The sequence below is a fragment of the Oncorhynchus mykiss genome, chromosome 6 (assembly GCF_057628025.1).
Source record: "Oncorhynchus mykiss isolate SJ-2025 chromosome 6, ASM5762802v1, whole genome shotgun sequence".
Lineage (NCBI taxonomy): Eukaryota > Metazoa > Chordata > Actinopteri > Salmoniformes > Salmonidae > Oncorhynchus > Oncorhynchus mykiss.
The window spans coordinates 81,085,001-81,106,678 of record NC_143027.1 but is presented as its reverse complement, the minus strand read 5'-3'; the positions used below and the strand labels follow the sequence as shown (position 1 = coordinate 81,106,678).

At 45.5% G+C, this 21,678-nt stretch overlaps 1 protein-coding gene across 1 annotated transcript in view; it reads left to right on the top strand.

Moving 5' to 3' along the window:
* Nucleotides 1–207: 207 nt before the first annotated feature.
* Nucleotides 208–21,678, top strand: part of LOC110515651 (dmX-like protein 2) — a 108,403-nt gene continuing 86,932 nt past the window's right edge. Inside the window, exons 1-5 of the mRNA XM_090239030.1 lie at nt 208–653; nt 15,916–16,041; nt 16,918–16,989; nt 18,809–18,887; nt 19,403–19,547. Coding sequence (XP_090095156.1) covers nt 567–653; nt 15,916–16,041; nt 16,918–16,989; nt 18,809–18,887; nt 19,403–19,547 — 509 coding nt within the window. The 5' untranslated portion in view covers nt 208–566. The remainder of the gene's footprint in view (nt 654–15,915; nt 16,042–16,917; nt 16,990–18,808; nt 18,888–19,402; nt 19,548–21,678) is intronic.

Sequence of the window (21,678 nt, the reverse complement as noted above, 5' to 3'; positions counted from 1 at the left end):
GGAGCGTCATCAACATAGCAATTTTAAACTAGAGCGGGTATATTGTCTCTGACCGAATGGGGACATTTGCCATGAAATATTTTTCAGACATTTTAACATATTTACAGATAGGGTCATTTAATAAGATTAAATATTGCGACAATTAGAAATTATATCTACATACGCTAGTCTCGTTCACAATCTAGACATGATATGTCTATGGTATGCAGTCGTGCCTTCGGATCGCCGTGAACGCGCATGTCATGTTCGCTGCAGATATTCTTCCTTCAGCGAAGCGCTGCCTGTAAGAATCCAGACGCTGTGTGTTTGGACACTGACAGCGAAGGCAGCCTATTTCACATACATGTACACAACCTGCTATTTGATTCAAACAGACTAAAGATTATCCTCCTCGGCGTTTTAGCGGACATTCGGAGAAACAAAAAACAAGCCGCTGGCAGACAGACTACAGACGGATGCAATTCCCAGCAGCAGTGGCGAGTTAGATGGAGAAACAGAGGGTGGACGAGTCGCTGTCGTAAATAATTAAATATCCAGGCATCTGTTGAAGCTAAAAGAAGGGGAAAATGCATCTCCACCAGGTGCTAACGGGAGCTGTGAACCCCGGTGACTGCTGCTATTCTGTGGGGAGCGTCAACGACATTCCTTTCACTGTAGGTTTTATTTTGATATTGAACTGATCTGACGCTGTTTGGGAGACGATTATTAGCTACCTAGCTGTCAGCGATAGCATCCTTGCTAACTAACCAGCGCTAGATAGCATCTTGGCTAGCCATGTACAGACAGAGTGCTAACAAGATTCACAGAGTCGTCTGCATGAAGTGCACGGATATATTCGCGGGTAACGTTGAGTCAGGTCTGTGAGGCTGCCAATCCACCACATCTTTCATTCGCTCTGACATTAACGTTCGGCATTAGCCAGCTAACCGTGGGTGTTCAAGGTTATCCTACGGTGTTCGCAGAGGATATAGAGCCAGAGCTAATGTTCTGTTTATTTGCTTTGGTCCTAAGACGGAAAGCCTGTCAGATGACCTTTATGATGCTGCGTGTTACAAGGGTCGACAGGGGAATTCCTTTGATGTTTTTACGTAATCTCACATGTAACATCGATAATAATGCAGTTTTCTTTCCAGCATCCAAACTATACATTGAATGATATGATTGAAACGCCACACCTATCCCGGGGCTAGGGCTTGGTGTGGGGGTGTGTGTGTGTGTGTGGTGAGCGAGACTAGCTAACATTGGCGTCAGTGTGTTTCATGTATCATTAGCTCGAGCGGCTGTCAAGCTAGCATCAGCTGTGCAGGCGGTGACGTAGACAGCTAGTTGGCATCCTTTCAGAGGTTGCGTGTTATTCTGCGTGCATCATATCGCATCTACTATCCATATGAATAATATGATAGTCATTTGGAAATATAGTAGTTAGTCAGTGTGCATTTTCTCATTTGATGATTGATCCCCCCCCCCCCCATGTTCATAGGATCCCCTTACAAACAGGCCCTCCAAATGAAATCAATGGTTCCTTATTTTGTTCATTAAACAGACAAGACACACCAACACGATCAGTCAACACACACACACATTTTATTGTAAGAATATAATGGAACACATTTTTTTTTAAAGTGATATTTTGAAACATAGCCCAAGCCCATGCTGTTTTCATCTGCGTTTCATATTTTGTCTACTATCACTCCTTTGTTAGGGAGCAGGCGTAGGGTCTTAACTTTGTCATGATATTAGCAATCCTATTTTCGTGTGAGTCCGTGTTCATATTTGACAACCTCTGCAGGCTGTTGGAGTTGCCTATACCGGATCGAGCTAAATACTAGCCCTACTGTTGATCTAGGTTACATTATAAACGGGGTGCTTCGAGCCCTGAAAGCTGATTGGCTGACAGCCGTATACCACGGGTATGACAAAACATACATTTTCTTTTACTGCTCTAATTAAGTTGGGGCTTTGTGGAATATGGCCAATATACCACGGCTAAGGGTTGTATCCAGGCACTCCGCATTACGTTGTGCATAAGAACAGTCCTTAGCTGTGGTATATTGGCCCCCTCAGGCCTTATTGCTTAAATATAGCATGCTAAATGTTTCAGATCAGTGATAGACGAGGAAACAAAGATATTCCACCTCCACTTGTTTTCCTAGCCAGAGAATGAACCATTCTGTATACAGACAGAGAGATTCAGTGAAACAGAATCACATTGATGGATTAAGACCCAGTCTTTTGGTCTGGGGTCAAGTGAAGAGCAAAATCATCCACTTGTTAAGATGCATAACATGCTGTCACAATGTTCTGATCAGTGATGATGAATTTTAAGATACATAACATGCTGTCACAATGTTCTGATCAGTGATGATGAATGAGCCAGCTAGACAAGATGATCACGAGCAGCACTCACTGCAACTTAGCTAACGTTTCCACAGCCTAATTGTAGCCCAACCAATATCCAAACGGAGATTCAGTGAAAATAATAATTGATTTATCAAGTCCCCACGCTTGTTTCAAAGCAGCGTGAAACAGTGCTGAAATAGTTGACCAAATGTATTATAACAATTAGATGACTTTGGAAGTTTCAGTAAGCAACAATTTGATGCCTTCAATTGCATTAGCCTACTTTATTCCAATATTTTGTCATTCAGTGATATTTATGTATTTATTCCCACAGTAATTGTTTCTGGATCCATCCAGTTGTCATGAAGAAAACAGTGCATGTGGTGGGCTAGCCTATGTAATGTAACATGCCTCGCAGAGTTTACAACTGGCAGGACAGGAGGTCAATCAAACTCAACCAAAACAATATATCCAACTTGGACTTAAGTAATCCATTGTGGGACTATTACAATTACATCAGTCATGAAGAATTTGAGGAATGTCCACTTTGTTAGATCAGATTTGTTGAATGTGCACCAGTCTGGTCAATGGAACAGTCTGTATCCATTGGCACCTTTACCGGATTTATAGTAGTGAAGGGCGCTGCCTAGCAACCATCAAGAGCTTAGTGCCTCAGCATGATGCATATACAGTCTAAGCCGTAGGCAGAACTTTACCTCAATCATGACTAGGTCGGTTGGCGGAAATAAAAGCATAGGCTTTGTTGCTTGCAGTACCTTTCCTATAAAGGAAAGTAGACAAAAAGTTGTCTGGATGCTAAAGTTAGCGGGAAAACGTCTTGGTTTGAAAGGTGTATTAGTGTCCTGTCTGACTATCCTGGTTTGAAAGGTGTATTAGTGTCCTGTCTGACTATCCTGGTTTGAAAGGTGTATTAGTGTCCTGTCTGACTATCCTGGTTTAAAAGGTGTGTTAGTGTCATGTGACTATCCTGGTTTGAAAGGTGTATTAGTGTCCTGCCTGACTATCCTGGTTTGAAAGGTGTATTAGTGTCCTGTCTGACTATCCTGGTTTGAAAGGTGTATTAGTGTCCTGACTGACTATCCTGGTTTGAAAGGTGTATTAGTGTCCTGTCTGACTATCCTGGTTTGAAAGGTGTATTAGTGTCTTGTCTGACTATCCTGGTTTCAAAGGTGTATTAGTGTCCTGTCTGACTATCCTGGTTTGAAAGGTGTATTAGTGTCCTGCCTGACTATCCTGGTTTGAAAGGTGTATTAGTGTCCTGCCTGACTATCCTGGTTTGAAAGGTGTGTTAGTGTCATGTCTGACTATCCTGGTTTGAAAGGTGTGTTAGTGTCATGTCTGACTATCCTGGTTTGAAAGGTGTATTAGTGTCCTGTCTGACTATCCTGGTTTGAAAGGTGTATTAGTGTCCTGTCTGACTATCCTGGTTTGAAAGGTGTATTAGTGTCCTGTCTGACTATCCTGGTTTGAAAGGTGTGTTAGTGTCCTGCCTGACTATCCTGGTTTGAAAGGTGTGTTAGTGTCATGTCTGACTATCCTGGTTTAAAAGGTGTATTAGTGTCCTGCCTGACTATCCTGGTTTGAAAGGTGTATTAGTGTCCTGCCTGACTATCCTGGTTTGGAAGGTGTGTTAGTGTCCTGCCTGACTATCCTGGTTTGAAAGGTGTGTTAGTGTCATGTGACTATCCTGGTTTGAAAGGTGTATTAGTGTCATGTGACTATCCTGGTTTGAAAGGTGTGTTAGTGTCATGTGACTATCCTGGTTTGAAAGGTGTGTTAGTGTCATGTGACTATCCTGGTTTGAAAGGTGTGTTAGTGTCATGTGACTATCCTGGTTTGAAAGGTGTGTTAGTGTCATGTGACTATCCTGGTTTGAAAGGTGTGTTAGTGTCCTGCCTGACTATCCTGGTTTGAAAGGTGTGTTAGTGTCCTGCCTGACTATCCTGGTTTGAAAGGTGTGTTAGTGTCCTGCCTGACTATCCTGGTTTGAAAGGTGTGTTAGTGTCATGTCTGACTATCCTGGTTTAAAAGGTGTGTTAGTGTCATGTGACTATCCTGGTTTGAAAGGTGTATTAGTGTCCTGCCTGACTATCCTGGTTTGAAAGGTGTATTAGTGTCCTGTCTGACTATCCTGGTTTGAAAGGTGTATTAGTGTCCTGCCTGACTATCCTGGTTTGAAAGGTGTATTAGTGTCCTGTCTGACTATCCTGGTTTGAAAGGTGCATTAGTGTCTTGTCTGACTATCCTGGTTTCAAAGGTGTATTAGTGTCCTGTCTGACTATCCTGGTTTGAAAGGTGTATTAGTGTCCTGCCTGACTATCCTGGTTTGAAAGGTGTATTAGTGTCCTGCCTGACTATCTTGGTTTGAAAGGTGTGTTAGTGTCATGTCTGACTATCCTGGTTTGAAAGGTGTGTTAGTGTCATGTCTGACTATCCTGGTTTGAAAGGTGTATTAGTGTCCTGTCTGACTATCCTGGTTTGAAAGGTGTATTAGTGTCCTGTCTGACTATCCTGGTTTGAAAGGTGTATTAGTGTCCTGTCTGACTATCCTGGTTTGAAAGGTGTGTTAGTGTCCTGCCTGACTATCCTGGTTTGAAAGGTGTGTTAGTGTCATGTCTGACTATCCTGGTTTAAAAGGTGTGTTAGTGTCATGTGACTATCCTGGTTTGAAAGGTGTATTAGTGTCCTGCCTGACTATCCTGGTTTGAAAGGTGTATTAGTGTCCTGCCTGACTATCCTGGTTTGAAAGGTGTGTTAGTGTCATGTGACTATCCTGGTTTGAAAGGTGTGTTAGTGTCATGTCTGACTATCCTGGTTTGAAAGGTGTATTAGTGTCCTGCCTGACTATCCTGGTTTGAAAGGTGTGTTAGTGTCCTGCCTGACTATCCTGGTTTGAAAGGTGTGTTAGTGTCATGTGACTATCCTGGTTTGAAAGGTGTATTAGTGTCATGTGACTATCCTGGTTTGAAAGGTGTGTTAGTGTCATGTGACTATCCTGGTTTGAAAGGTGTGTTAGTGTCATGTGACTATCCTGGTTTGAAAGGTGTGTTAGTGTCATGTGACTATCCTGGTTTGAAAGGTGTGTTAGTGTCATGTGACTATCCTGGTTTGAAAGGTGTGTTAGTGTCCTGCCTGACTATCCTGGTTTGAAAGGTGTGTTAGTGTCCTGCCTGACTATCCTGGTTTGAAAGGTGTGTTAGTGTCCTGCCTGACTATCCTGGTTTGAAAGGTGTGTTAGTGTCATGTGACTATCCTGGTTTGAAAGGTGTGTTAGTGTCATGTGACTATCCTGGTTTGAAAGGTGTGTTAGTGTCATGTGACTATCCTGGTTTGAAAGGTGTGTTAGTGTCATGTGACTATCCTGGTTTGGAAGGTGTGTTAGTGTCATGTGACTATCCTGGTTTGAAAGGTGTGTTAGTGTCCTGCCTGACTATCCTGGTTTGAAAGGTGTATTAGTGTCATGTGACTATCCTGGTTTGAAAGGTGTGTTAGTGTCATGTGACTATCCTGGTTTGAAAGGTGTGTTAGTGTCATGTGACTATCCTGGTTTGAAAGGTGTGTTAGTGTCATGTGACTATCCTGGTTTGAAAGGTGTGTTAGTGTCATGTGACTATCCTGGTTTGAAAGGTGTATTAGTGTCATGTGACTATCCTGGTTTGAAAGGTGTGTTAGTGTCATGTGACTATCCTGGTTTGAAAGGTGTGTTAGTGTCATGTGACTATCCTGGTTTGCTGCCAGCCGGACAGAGCGGGAAGTTACTTTGGTCTATTGATTAATACACGAGTGATGTTTACGTTCTCTGTCTTGAAATTCCTTTTTGTAGCCTGTGTTTGTGTAATAGATTGCCTATCCCTCTGTGAGTGAGTGAGTGAGTATGGAACTATTCTCTGTAAGCCTGCTACTCTGTTACACAGTCAATCTGAAGTACAATAATGATATGATCATAGAAATCCCATTAGAAGTGGGCCAATTATATGGATATGATGACCTGCAATAGCCTGAATGGCTTTTGGCCTTAGCGCTCACACACAGCTAGCTTAACAGTGAAGTCTATCTGATACTATCCTACACACAGCTAGCTTAACAGTGAAGTCTATCTGATACTAGCCTACACACAGCTAGCTTAACAGTGAAGTCTAGCTGATACTATCCTACACACAGCTAGTCTTACAGTGAAGTCTATCTGATACTATCCTACACACAGCTAGCTTAACAGTGAAGTCTATCGGATACTAGCCTACACACAGCTAGCCTAACAGTGAAGTCTATCTGAAACTATCCTACACACAGCTAGTCTTACAGTGAAGTCTATCTGATACTATCCTACACACAGCTAGTCTTACAGTGAAGTCTATCTGATACTATCCTACACACAGCTAGCCTAACAGTGAAGTCTATCTGATACTAGCCTACACACAGCTAGCTTAACAGTGAAGTCTATCTGATACTAGCCTACACACAGCTAGCTTAACAGTGAAGTCTATCTGATACTAGCCTACACACAGCTAGCCTAACAGTGAAGTCTATCTGATACTAGCCTACACACAGCTAGCTTAACAGTGAAGTCTAGCTGATACTATCCTACACACAGCTAGTCTTACAGTGAAGTCTATCTGATACTATCCTACACACAGCTAGTCTAACAGTGAAGTCTATCTGATACTAGCCTACACACAGCTAGTCTAACAGTGAAGTCTATCTGATACTATTCTACACACAGCTAGCCTAACAGTGAAGTCTATCTGATACTAGCCAACACACAGCTAGTCTTACAGTGAAGTCTATCTGATACTATTCTACACACAGCTAGCCTAACAGTGAAGTCTATCTGATACTATCCTACACACAGCTAGTCTAACAGTGAAGTCTATCTGATACTATCCTACACACAGCTAGTCTAACAGTGAAGTCTATCTGATACTATCCTACACACAGATAGTCTAACAGTGAAGTCTATCTGATACTATTCTACACACAGCTAGCCTAACACTGAAGTCTATCTGATACTAGCCTACACATACTGAGCTGCAGCATCTCAGAGCTGACGAGAGGGAACAGCCTAAGCAGGATTTGAACCAGTAACCCCTACAGTGCCAGGGTAAGCTGTTCACAAGCTGCTGCGCCACAAAGCGCCAGACCCCCTGTCAGAGACGGTAGTACATCACATACTGTAGTTATATGGGGAGGCTACAGTACCTGTAGTGGTACAGTCTCTGGGTGTGTTATTAGGTCGGTTTCACTGTGTCCTATGGGTGATATCTTGGGCCTCCAGGAAATTAGCTTTAAAACTGCAATATTTTCTGTAAGCCTCATGACAAAATGTGTAGAATAGCATTATAAAACTGCAAATGTTTCTCTCTGCACCATGGCAAAATGTGTTGAAATGCAGGAAGGGGAGCGGAGGTTAGTGCCCTGGAGGTCGGTGCTATATGCGGTACACGAGTTTAAAGTTTGGGAAGCAAATTTTAACCTAAAAAATTATTCTTTAATGATAAAGCATTCCATGCATCACATTTGCAGACATTTGTAAAGAAGACTATTATTCATAATGTGATGAGTAGATTAGATAGTCATCATTTAGGCTAATAATATAACTCTTTTCACAAAATAGACCGTTCAGTGGGCTTTAGGCTGTATCAGATACATTTGTTCTTTCTTTGCACGGGAAAAATGTTGCCTTTTTATAAACACATTTCATGCAGTTGTACTAAACGTTATATTACTGGAGACATTAAGGTCATCTTTTTTAATATGACTGACATTACAGGGTAGAAAACTCAGCTGACTGACAAATCAGATCAATAAAAACAACGTTGTCTCATCCATATAATAGGCCTACGAGAAGGGAGACCCAAATAACCTACAATATAACATCTAACCTGGAGGAGGACATTATGTCCAAAAACTGACTTTGATGTGGCACTGACTGACCCAACACTGATAAAGAGTGAATATTCCCACTCACCGGGGATATGGCCGATGCTCTCTGCTGGTGTCAATAAGATAGGCTGTACTGTTTGCTCAATCAAGTTGAGAACTTTCAGAACTGTACAACATGAGTCTTTTCACTGTCTTCTCTTGACAGCAGTAGCCATTTTCTTTCCAAACGGTTTCCCCCTGATTGTATTTTGAGAGATATGAGAACCTCATCATTGCTCACAGCAGCTGCTTGTGGTACATAATGTTGGCCTCTGTTTGAAACTTGCTCGAGAGGGAAAATACTGAACACTTTCATGTCACTCTCACACACATGGTTGGCGCTCAGGGCGTTCTTTATATTCAGACTTCTAAATGCTATTAATAATAGCGTACAGTGGAGTGATTTTGAACCAGCTGCTTATAGTATGTGGTGAAACAACCATGGGAATGGAACCTAAGCTAGAGGCTACTAGCTTTGGGACATAGACTAGCATAACATGGAAAACATGGTAACAGTTTATTGTAGGCACATTCATAAAGACTTTATAACAGCCACATTAGACATTTGCTTTACGAATGCATTGGCCTTACAAAATGGTGCATTTTGATGCCATGCGGTGGAGAGATACACACGCTGGAATTGGGGGTGTGAGCAGGTGGGTCTGAGCAGGTGGGTCTGAGCAGGTGGGTCTGAGCAGGTGGGTCTGAGCAGGTGGGTCTGAGCAGGTGGGTGTGAGCAGGTGGGTCTGAGCAGGTGGGTCTGAGCAGGTGGGTCTGAGCAGGTGGGTCTGAGCAGGTGTGATGCAGTTGATCTTTGTGTGATGTTGTCGTTTGTACTTGTATGTTTTGTATTGTTTAAAATAATACAACTCCATCTTACACAAAATGATGAATGCATTGGCCTATACTACTACAGCTGAATGCATTGGCCTATACTACTACAGCTGAATGCATTGGCCTATACTACTACAGCTGAATGCATTGGCCTATACTACTACAGCTGAAAGCATAGGCCTATACTACTACAGCTGAATGCATTGGCCTATACTACTACAGCTGAATGCATTGGCCTATACTACTACAGCTGAATGCATTGGCCTATACTACTACAGCTGAATGCATTGGCCTATACTACTACAGCTGAAAACATTGGCCTATACTACTACAGCTGAAAGCATAGGCCTAACGACTACTATTGTGTTCCATCCCTGAGGGCTGGTGGCTCAGTGTCTGTTTGTGTCCACAATGGCACCCTATTCCCTATATAGTGCACTACTTTTGACCAGAGCCCCATGGGATCTGGTCATGCACACAATCCTCAGCTGCTTGTTGCTGGAGTAAAACGAGTGCTTTCACAAGCCCATTCATTGCGCAACAATTGCAATCACGTGTTAAAAATACATTTGGTGCACGATTTGAAGAGCTACTATTTTTATTTCTCAACTGGTAACTGAAGTGCGCCTCCCATTCAAGTGCAGGAAACAGGCTGTCAGCGCGTCACCCACCACTGTACAATGTCAGCTGGAGGCACTATGCATTTTGAAAACGTACTTCATTGTTTGAAACAACAATGATTTATTTCATATTATGAAGCACGTCTCACCTTGTTTCAAAGTAGCCTATAGGCAAAATCCTACCATGGAAACATGGAGGCAATTATTTCATGAAGACTTCATAGACGGCTTGTGAATTTGAAGTTCGGGCAAGCTACAATCTATCCTACCATTTCTACTGTTCTGCGTGCCAGTTATGATTTTCATATGCGCATTTCTCAATAATAACGTTTTCCTTTCTCGATGATTGTCGTGTGGTTAATCGTGACTTTTAATGTTTATCATTTTTATTAAGTCAACTAATGAGAGATCACCAGCCTCAGCAGGCCTGGTACTTCTATGAGTGCCCAGGCACACCCGCTCCCCCTCAACATTATCAGGACAGAGAAACTAGACACATGCTCATTGCTCAAATGGAACACTCCAAACCAATAACAATTAAACAATGTATGATGGTTATGAAATAAACCAAAACCTGTTACTGACAAGTATAGCAGGTTGTGAATTCTGGAACAACCTTTTCACTGTGAGAATGGTGAATTATTGTAGTTAATAAATACATGAACATAAATGAATGTAATGAAATGACAGGGATTAAAGGAACATTTACTACTGGTGACATATGTAATGTGGTAATGTATGTAATGTGGAATTGATGATAAATATCTAAGTGCAAACAATTCACACAATGAAACAATGAATGCGCAGGAATTTGCAGGTGTCGGCTGAGCCATTCTGGAGAGAGACTGGCCTATATCTTCACCACACATCCCTCCCCTTCTTCTTGTCTCAACATAAAACGTTACACTCGACACATTATCTTCACACTTATTTTAGATGTGTGTTACTGACAGCCGCGACTCAGTAATCAGCTGGGCCTGTTGCCAAGCGCGCTGCCCAAATTGCGGGCCTACTAGCTTGTGATGTGAAACAATCCACAGCAATTTTTTAAAAGAAGCTAATGATCCTTGATTCCTCTGTGGCTAAGTCACGCTTTCTGGGGATGTATTTTGAGTGATTTGATTTATTTCTGTATAGACAGGAGTAATTATATAATGTTTGCAAATTTCCATTTACTTCCCTATTGGACCCACCACTATGCCATTTCTCTCCTGTTCTATTGGTTTTCATATCAACTTTCTTTCATTGTCCAAAAACCAAAGGCACAATTGTAATCATATTAGCAACCCATAGAATGGTGTTTTCCCAGGTGCTCTGTTTAGAATGGTGTTTTCCCAGGTGCTCTGTTTAGAATGGTGTTTTCCCAGGTGCTCTGTTTAGAATGGTGTTTTCCCAGGTACTCTGTTTAGAATGGTGTTTTCCCAGGTGCTCTGTTTAGAATGGTGTTTTCCCAGGTGCTCTGTTTAGAATGGTGTTTTCCCAGGTGCTCTGTTTAGAATGGTGTTTCCCCAGGTGCTCTGTTTAGAATGGTGTTTCCCCAGGTGCTCTGTTTAGAATGGTGTTTTCCCAGGTACTCTGTTTAGAATGGTGTTTCCCCAGGTGCTCTGTTTAGAATGGTGTTTTCCCAGGTACTCTGTTTAGAATGGTGTTTTCCCAGGTACTCTGTTTAGAATGGTGTTTTCCCAGGTGCTCTGTTTAGAATGGTGTTTTCCCAGGTGCTCTGTTTAGAATGGTGTTTTCCCAGGTACTCTGTTTAGAATGGTGTTTTCCCAGGTGCTCTGTTTAGAATGGTGTTTTCCCAGGTGCTCTGTTTAGAATGGTGTTTTCCCAGGTACTCTGTTTAGAATGGTGTTTTCCCAGGTACTCTGTTTAGAATGGTGTTTTCCCAGGTACTCTGTTTAGAATGGTGTTTTTCCAGGTGCTCCGTTTAGAATGGTGTTTTCCCAGGTGCTCTGTTTAGAATGGTGTTTTCCCAGGTACTCTGTTTAGAATGGTGTTTTCCCAGGTGCTCTGTTTAGAATGGTGTTTTCCCAGGTACTCTGTTTAGAATGGTGTTTTCCCAGGTACTCTGTTTAGAATGGTGTTTTCCCAGGTGCTCTGTTTAGAATGGTGTTTTCCCGCAAATTGCATTTTGTCAAATGTTTGAAAATTACATTTTATTGGCTGCCTCATTACATGAGTTGCATGTTCTAGTAATAAGATGGATGAATTACCATTACCATAATTACCATAATTCACCGTGGGTGAACCCCCAGTGTCATTGTGAGCACCGTGGGTGAACGCCCAGTGTCATTGTGAGCACCGTGGGTGAACGCCCAGTGTCATTGTGAGCACCGTGGGTGAACGCCCAGTGTCATTGTGAGCACCCCGGGTGAACGCCCAGTGTCATTGTGAGCACCGTGGGTGAACGCCCAGTGGGTTATACACCCAATGCATATGGGTCCAGTAAATCAAAATCTTCCCTGTTACGTTGTCTGTCGCCACATTTTACACACACACACACACACACACACCTACCCACCCACCCACCCTAGTGTTGTTTTCTACAGTTTTTGTCCCTGGTCTAAAGTAGTGTACTATAAAGGGTATAGGATGCCATTTGGGACACAGACTGCCATAATGTGTGTGAAAGGAGAGGGTTTAGTTCATGTAAAGCCTATCTGTAGTGGTACACTGATATGCTGGCATGATTGAGTTAGTCATGGGAAGAATCACTGACATTTGGGATGCCTGTGAGCACGCCCACCCACCCCCACACACAGCAGGGCTCTACAGTACAAGCATTTTACTCACATCTGCGCCTATCCATTTTACTGTGTGACCTGAAATATATATTTAAGAGGACCAGTGCGCCTAGAAAATGTAAGATTCTAGCTTTAATGTCTCAAATATTTTTCATTGTGCGCCTACATTTATTTGTGTGCGCCTACATTTTTCAACTTAGGTGCTCACGTACTGCGTGTGAAGAAGGGCAGCCTAGAGCCCTGGTCAGGGTTAACTAGGTGACTCTCCAAGATGGAGCCAGACAGATCCTCCATTATTCAACCACCATTTAACATCTTCACATCCAACAGAGGGTCAATCCAACTACTGTCAATGGTACATACCTACATCAATGACATGTTAAAGGCACTCGGGTAGTAAACGTGAGGGGACCTACCTGACTGGGTTGTTCTGTAGGTGACAGCTGTGTATGGTCTGTGTGTATCTTGTGTGTGTGTCTGTGCATGCTTGTGTGTGTGTCTGTGCATGCTTGTGTGTGTCTGCGTATAGTGTTTTCTTTGTGTGTGTGTATTTGCGTGGTGTGTCTGTATTTGCTTGGTGTGTCTGTATTTGCTTGGTGTGTAATTGTGTGTGTGTCTGTGTTTGCGTGGTGTGTGTGTGTGTTTGTGTGTCTGTATTTGCGTGGTGTTTGTCTGTGTGTGTGTTTGTGTGTGTCTGTATTTGATTGGTGTTTGTCTGTCTGTGTGGTGTGTGTTTGTCTCTGTGTGTGTGTGTGTGTGTGTGGGCTAGTATTGTGAACTCAGTCTTCCTGTCTCTATTATATGAATATTAACCTGATGAAATGTGTTCAGTCTTCAGCCAACATCTCTTCTCATGTTACATATAACAGACCTCATTCATACTCCTTCCATTCACTGCATTGTCCCTGATGCCTGGGGCTTGTCGTGTTGCCAACTCTGACTGGTCTGACAGTGCAGTCAGCTATGTGTGAGGCAGGTTTATGTTCGACCACCTAAACACTGGCTTTGTGAGGGAATATAGGCTGCTATAGGCTGCATACCAAATGGCCTTTGAAGGCTCTTGTCAAAAGGCAGACAGGCAGGCAGAGGCGAGGTGAGAGGTGCTTGGACAGACGTGATGAGCTGAGCGGTTGTTTCTGTTGTATCAGGTTCATGTAGATCGATGACACACACACACACACCAACGTTACTTTGTACAGGTACAGAACAGAGTGGTCTCTCAGTCATGCACACCTCATCTCTCCTCGTGTGTGTGTGTGTGTGTGTGTGTGTGTGTGTGTGTGTGTGTGTGTGTGTGTGTGTGTGTGTGTGTGTGTGTGTGAGAGTAGAGCAGGGCTAGTCTGTGCGTGACGGTGACTGCTTTTAATTCCAGCTGTAATGTTCAGCCGTTGCAGCAATACCTCAACTAGGACTGCTCCTCTCTCCTTCCCTCTCTCTTCTTTTTTCTCTCTCTCTTACACACACATTATCTCTTCTCCTTTACTTCCTCTTTCTCCTCAACCACTCTCTCTCTCTCTCTCCTCCCTCTCTCTCTCCCCCTCTCTCTCTCTCCTCTCTCTCTTTCTCTCTCTCTCTCCTCCCTCCCTCCCTCTCTCTCTCCCTCTCTCTCTCTCCTCAACCACTCTCTCTCTCCTCTCTCTCTCCCTCTCTCTCTCTCTCTCTCTCTCTTTCTCTCCTCTCTCTCTCTCTCTCTCTCTCTCTCTCTCTCTCTCTCCCCTCCCTCTCTCTCTCCCTCTCTCTCTCCTCAACCACTCTCTCTCTCTCTGGTCTTTATCTTTCTCCCTCTACTCTCCTTCTATTCTTTCTCTCACACATACATTCTCCCTCCTCCCTCTCTCTCCTCCCTCTCTTCAGCCTCTCTCTACTCCCTCTCTTTCCCTCCTCTCTCTACAACCTCGTTCTCTCCCTCTCTCCTCCCTCTCTTCAGCCTCTCTCTCCTCCCTCTCTCTACAACCTCTCTACAACCTCTCTCTCCCTCCTTTATCCTCCCTCTCTTTCCCTCCTCTCCTCCTTATCTCTACAACCTCTCTCTTTCCCTCCTCTCTCTACAACTCCTCTCATTCCTCTCTCCTCCCTCTCTCTACAACCTCTCTCCCTCCTCTCTCTACAACCTCTCTCCCTCCTCTCTCTACAACCTTTCTCTCTCCCTCCTCTCTCCTCCCTCCTCTCTCCTCCCTCTCTCTCTCCTTCATCTCTTCTCCCTCTCTCTACAACCTCTCCTCCTCCTCTCTCTCTACAACCTCTCTCCCTCCTCTCTCCTCCCTCTCTCTACAACCTCTCTCCCTCCTCTCTCTACTACCTCTCTCCCTCCTCTCTCTACTACCTCTCTCCCTCCTCTCTCTACAACCTCTCTCCCTCCTCTCTCTACTACCTCTCTCCCTCCTCTCTCTACTACCTCGCTCATCCCTCTCTCTACAACCTCTCTCCCTCCTCTCTCTACAACCTCTCTCCCTCCTCTCTCTACAACCTCTCTCCCTCCTCTCTCTACAACCTCTCTCCTCCCTCTCTCTACAACCTCTCTCCCTCCTCTCTCTACAACCTCTCTCCTCCCTCTCTCTACAACCTCTCTCCCTCCTCTCTCTACTACCTCTCTCTTCAGCCTCTATTCAGCCAAGCAGCAGCTGACTAGACTGTGTAGACCTGGAAACATGGCCCTGTTCTAAGATAACTCATCATTACCTAACCACTAGCCTGAATTAAACATGGAGACTTAGGATGCGTCTCACATGGCACCCTATTCCCTGATCCCAGATCTGTTTGACTACAGTGCAGTTCACCAGACAGTCTCAGTAGGTATATTTACCTACCAGGAGGAGTGGACTGTGTATGTAGCCTGATCCCAGATCTGTTTGACTACAGTGCAGTTCACCAGACAGTCTCAGTAGGTATATTTACCTACCAGGAGGAGTGGACTGTGTATGTAGCCTGATCCCAGATCTGTTTGCCTACAGTGCAGTTCACCAGACAGTCTCAGTAGGTATATTTACCTACCAGGAGGAGTGGACTGTGTATGTAGCCTGGTCCCAGATGTGTTTGTGCTGTCCTTTCAGCTCTACTGGTCATTGCTCCCGAGTGGTGCAGTGGTCTAAGGCACTGCATCTCAGTGCTAGAGGCATCACTACAGATCCTGGTTCGATTCCAGGCTGTATCACAACCGGCCGTGATTGGTCCCATAGGGTCCAGTCCCATAGCGTGGCGCACAATTGGCCCAGCGTAGTCCGGTTTAAGGTTTGGCCGGGGTAGGCCGTCTTTGTAAATAATAATTTGTTCTTAACTGACTTGCCTAGTTAAATAAAGGTTAAATTAAAAACATTTAAAAAATTGTCTCAGCCAATTGGTAATATGGCACAATCAGATGTGGGACCAGGCTGCTGTTGTCTTGCATTCTGTTGGATTGACTGAATTGTCTGTCTGTGTGTCTGTCTCCCCTCTCCCAGGCCTATGGTTCAGGCTGTGATATAGTGATCTTGGCCAGTGATTTTGAGTGTGTTCAGATCATCCCTGGGGCTCAAAATGGCAACATCCAGGTGGGCTGTGTCGAGTGCTCCCACCAACTGGGCAGGGTAAGACACGCAGTAACGTAGTTACAATAATGTTGTGATGACAAATGCAGTTCTGTTCTCTTCTCCTTGCTCTCTTCTGTCCCCTCCTCTCTCCTGTCCCCTCCTCTCTCCTGTAGGAGTTCTGTCCCCTCCTCTCTCCTCCCTCCTCCCTCCTCTCTCCTCCCTCCTCCTCTCCTCCTCTCCTCCTCTCCTCCTCTCCTCCCTCCTCCCTCCTCCCTCCTCCCTCCTCCCTCCTCCCTCCTCCTCTCCTTCTCTCCTCCCTCCTCTCTCCTCTCTCCTCCCTCCTCTCTCCTCCCTCCTCCTCTCCTCCCTCCTCCTCTCGTCCCCCCTCCCTCCTCCTCTCCTCCCTCCTCCTCTCCTCCCTCCTCCTCTCCTCCTCTCCTCCCTCCTCCTCTCCTCCTCTCCTCCTCTCCTCCTCTCCTCCCTCCTCCCTCCTCCTCTCCTCCCTCCTCCTCTCCTCCTCCCTCCCCTCCTCTCTCCTCCCTCCTCCTCTCCCTCCTCCTCTCTCCTCCCTCCTCCTCTCGTCTCTCCTCCCTCCTCCTCTCCTCCTCTCCTCCTCTCCTCCCTCCTCCCGCCTCTCTCCTCCCTCCTCCCTCCTCCCCTCCTCCCCCCTCCTCTCTCCTCCCTCCTCTCCTCCTCTCTCCTCCCTCCTCTCCTCCTCCCTCCTCTCCTCCTCTCCTCCATCCTCTCCTCCTCCCTCCTCCTCCCTCCTCCCTCCTCCTCTCCTCCTCTCCTCCCTCCTCCTCTCCTCCCTCCTCTCTCCTCCCTCCTCTCTCCTCCCTCCTCTCCTCTCCCTCCTCTCCTTTGACTGCACCATTAACCCTGGTGTGTAAACCGACTGATTAATGTTGGTATATTGAACATTACTCTGTTTAGATTGCTGCGTCCTATGGGAACACAGTGTGTATCTTTGAACCATTCGCTACCAACCCAAACAAACGCCACAAGGTAAGCAGAGAGACACTGACATTTTATGCTGAATAAACTGCCTTGTGTGTGTGAGAGAGAGAGCATGCCTAGCGTGTGTGTGTGAGAGAGAGCATGCCTAGTGTGTGTGTGTGAGAGAGAGCATGCCTTGTGTGTGTGTGTGAGGGAGAGCATGCCTAGTGTGTGTGTGCGCGTGTGAGAGAAAGCATGCCTAGTGTGTGTGTGTGTGTGTATTGCTGCATTGAAAGTTCCACTGTGTTTAAACTGCTTCATTACTGTTCTGCTGTGTGATTTTATCAACCCTGAATATTCTGTTCAAGGTGTGAGTTGTGTGTGGCTGTAAATGCCAGTATTAACAGTGTCTGGTGCCTGAGCATGTAGCTTATTATAGTTGCCTGTCTGAGCATGTGTTGAATAACTATCTCTCTCTCGCCTCTCTCTCGCCTCTCTCCCTCTCGCCCCTCTCTCTCTCTCTCTCTCTCTCTCTCTCTCTCTCTCTCGCCTCTCTCTCTCTCTCTCTCTCTCGCCTCTCTCTCTCTCTCGCCTCTCTCTCTCTCTCGCCTCTCTCTCTCTCTCGCCTCTCTCTCTCTCGCCTCTCTCTCTCTCTCTCGCCTCTCTCTCTCTCGCCTCTCTCTCTCTCGCCTCTCTCTCTCGCCTCTCTCTCTCGCCTCTCTCTCTCGCCTCTCTCTCTCGCCTCTCTCTCTCGCCTCTCTCTCTCGCCTCTCTCGCCTCTCTCTCTCGCCTCTCTCCCTCTCGCCCCTCTCTCTCTCGTCTCTCTCTCTCGCCTCTCTCTCTCGCCTCTCTCTCGCCTCTCTCTCTCTCTCGCCCCTCTCTCTCTCTCGCCTCTCTCTCTCTCTCTCTCGCCTCTCTCTCTCTCTCTCTCGCCTCTCTCTCTCTCTCTCTCGCCTCTCTCTCTCTCTCGTCTCTCTCTCTCTCGCCTCTCTCTCTCTCTCTCTCTCTCTCTCTCTCTCTCGCCTCTCTCTCTCTCGTCTCTCTCTCGCCTCTCGCTCTCTCTCTCGCCTCTCGCTCTCTCTCTCGCCTCTCTCTCTCGCCTCTCTCTCTCGCCTCTCTCTCGCCTCTCTCGCCTCTCTCTCTCTCTCTCGTCTCTCTCTCTCGCCTCTCTCGCCTCTCTCTCTCTCTCTCTCGCCTCTCTCTCTCTCTCGTCTCTCTCTCTCTCGCCTCTCTCTCTCTCTCGTCTCTCTCTCTCTCGTCTCTCTCTCGCCTCTCTCTCTCTCTCTCGCCTCTCTCTCTCTCTCTCGCCTCTCTCTCTCTCGCCTCTCTCTCTCTCTCTCGCCTCTCTCTCTCTCTCTCTCGCCTCTCTCTCTCGCCTCTCTCTCTCTCTCGCCTCTCTCGCCTCTCTCTCGCCTCTCTCTCTCGCCTCTCTCTCTCGCCTCTCTCTCTCGCCTCTCTCTCTCGCCTCTCTCTCTCGCCTCTCTCTCGCCTCTCTCTCTCGCCTCTCTCTCTCGCCTCTCTCTCTCACCTCTCTCTCTCGCCTCTCTCTCTCGCCTCTCTCTCTCGCCTCTCTCTCTCGCCTCTCTCTCTCGCCTCTCTCTCTCTCTCGCCTCTCTCTCTCTCTCTCTCGCCCCTCTCGCCTCTCTCGCCGCTCTCACTCTCTTGCCACTCTCACTCTCTTGCCCCTCTCTCTCTCTGGCCCCTCTCTCTCTTTCTCTCTCTCTCGCCCCTCTCTCTCTCTCTCTCCCCCTCTCTCTCTCTCGCCGCTCTCACTCTCTTCTTCCCATCTCTCCCCTCATTCTCTCTTTCCACTGAATATTGTCTCCTCCTGTGTCCCTCTCCCTACACCTCTCTATTCCCCCTCTCCTTCTGTCTGTGCCATTAACAGCAGCTTAACTACCAGTGGAGAAAGACAGGACAGTTCTTCCTAAATGCTATCACCTATAACCTGGCCTGGGACCCACAAGGTAACGCCTCCTGACTAACTGCTCTGTGTGTACAGTAACTATCTGTTTGTAACTGTCACATGCGGCGAATACAACAGGTATAGTAGACCTCACCGTGACATTCTTACTTACAAGCCCTTAACCAACAATGCAGTTTATAGAATACAACAGGTGTAGTAGACCTCACCGTGACATTCTTACTTACAAGCCCTTAACCAACAATGCAGTTTATAGAATACAACAGGTATAGTAGACCTCACCGTGACATTCTTACTTACAAGCCCTTAACCAACAATGCAGTTTATAGAATACAACAGGTGTAGTAGACCTCACCGTGACATTCTTACTTACAAGCCCTTAACCAACAATGCAGTTTAAAGAAAAATAAGAGTAAAGAAAATATTTACTAAATAAAGTCCCAATAAATAAATAATAATAATAATGAGGAGGCCATATAAAGGGGGTACCGGTACCAAGTCAATGTGCGGGGAACAGGTAACCATGTAGCTGTTTAACCATGTGTATGTGTCCTGTAGGGAACCGTATTCTGGCAGCTACAGAGCACCTGCAGCTGTGGGCCCCTCCGTCAGCAGACACACTGATAGAGGAGGAGGATGGACCCGTGACCGATGACAAACCTCACCCTGCCCTCAACGACTGGAAATGTGTTTGGCAGTGCAAGTGAGTGACAGGAGCTGTGTGTGGTGCTTTTCAAGTGTTTAGTAAACATCAGGCCTGTAGACCGTTAGACCTCTTTAAAGGTAGTCAGCAACATGACGTAGTTGACATATCAGGCCTGTAGACATATCAGGCCTGTAGACCGTTAGACCTCTTTAAAGGTAGTCAGCAACATGACGTAGTTGACATATCAGGCCTGTAGACATATCAGGCCTGTAGACCGTTAGACCTCTTTAAAGGTAGTCAGCAACATGACGTAGTTGACATATCAGGCCTGTAGACCGTTAGAGCTCTTTAAAGGTAGTCAGCAACATGACGTAGTTGACATATCAGGCCTGTAGACCGTTAGACCTCTTTAAAGGTAGTCAGCAACATGACGTAGTTGACATATCAGGCCTGTAGACCGTTAGACCTCTTTAAAGGTAGTCAGCAACATGACGTAGTGGACATATCAGGCCTGTAGACCGTTAGACCTCTTTAAAGGTAGTCAGCAACATGACGTAGTTGACATATCAGGCCTGTAGACCGTTAGACCTCTTTAAAGGTAGTCAGCAACATGACGTAGTTGACATATCAGGCCTGTAGACATATCAGGCCTGTAGACCGTTAGACCTCTTTAAAGGTAGTCAGCAACATGACGTAGTTGACATATCAGGCCTGTAGACATATCAGGCCTGTAGACCGTTAGAGCTCTTTAAAGGTAGTCAGCAACATGACGTAGTTGACATATCAGGCCTGTAGACCGTTAGAGCTCTTTAAAGGTAGTCAGCAACATGACGTAGTGGACATATCAGGCCTGTAGACCGTTAGAGCTCTTTAAAGGTAGTCAGCAACATGACGTAGTTGACATATCAGGCCTGTAGACATATCAGGCCTGTAGACCGTTAGACCTCTTTAAAGGTAGTCAGCAACATGACGTAGTTGACATATCAGGCCTGTAGACATATCAGGCCTGTAGACCGTTAGACCTCTTTAAAGGTAGTCAGCAACATGACGTAGTTGACATATCAGGCCTGTAGGCATATCAGGCCTGTAGACCGTTAGACCTCTTTAAAGGTAGTCAGCAACATGACGTAGTTGACATATCAGGCCTGTAGACCGTTAGACCTCTTTAAAGGTAGTCAGCAACATGACGTAGTGGACATATCAGGCCTGTAGACCGTTAGACCTCTTTAAAGGTAGTCAGCAACATGACGTAGTTGACATATCAGGCCTGTAGACCGTTAGACCTCTTTAAAGGTAGTCAGCAACATGACGTAGTTGACATATCAGGCCTGTAGACCGTTAGACCTCTTTAAAGGTAGTCAGCAACATGACGTAGTTGACATATCAGGCCTGTAGACCGTTAGACCTCTTTAAAGGTAGTCAGCAACATGACGTAGTTGACATATCAGGCCTGTAGACATATCAGGCCTGTAGACCGTTAGACCTCTTTAAAGGTAGTCAGCAACATGACGTAGTTGACATATCAGGCCTGTAGACATATCAGGCCTGTAGACCGTTAGACCTCTTTAAAGGTAGTCAGCAACATGACGTAGTTGACATATCAGGCCTGTAGACATATCAGGCCTGTAGACCGTTAGACCTCTTTAAAGGTAGTCAGCAACATGACGTAGTTGATATATCAGGCCTGTAGACATATCAGGCCTGTAGACCGTTAGACCTCTTTAAAGGTAGTCAGCAACATGACGTAGTTGACATATCAGGCCTGTAGACATATCAGGCCTGTAGACCGTTAGACCTCTTTAAAGGTAGTCAGCAACATGACGTAGTTGACATATCAGGCCTGTAGACCGTTAGACCTCTTTAAAGGTAGTCAGCAACACGAGTTAGATGTAGAAAGTAAACAGTATAGTGGGTAAATGCAGAAATCCCTCCGCCATTTCCTGGTCGCTAAAATTCTAATAGTTTGCCTAAATTCAGTTTGTGACAAAACAAGCAAGTATAGTGTAGAGTCATTGTACCATCTAAACAGCTGTAAAATATATTTTACATAACCAAAGAGCTGTTTGAAGCTGGTGTACAGAACCAAAAGTAAAATACGCAAAAACAAAAGTTAAGCACAGGAAGCATATAGAACAGATCTACCGTTTTTTAGACTTGCTTTCAATGAGAATGACATATCTTTAACTCA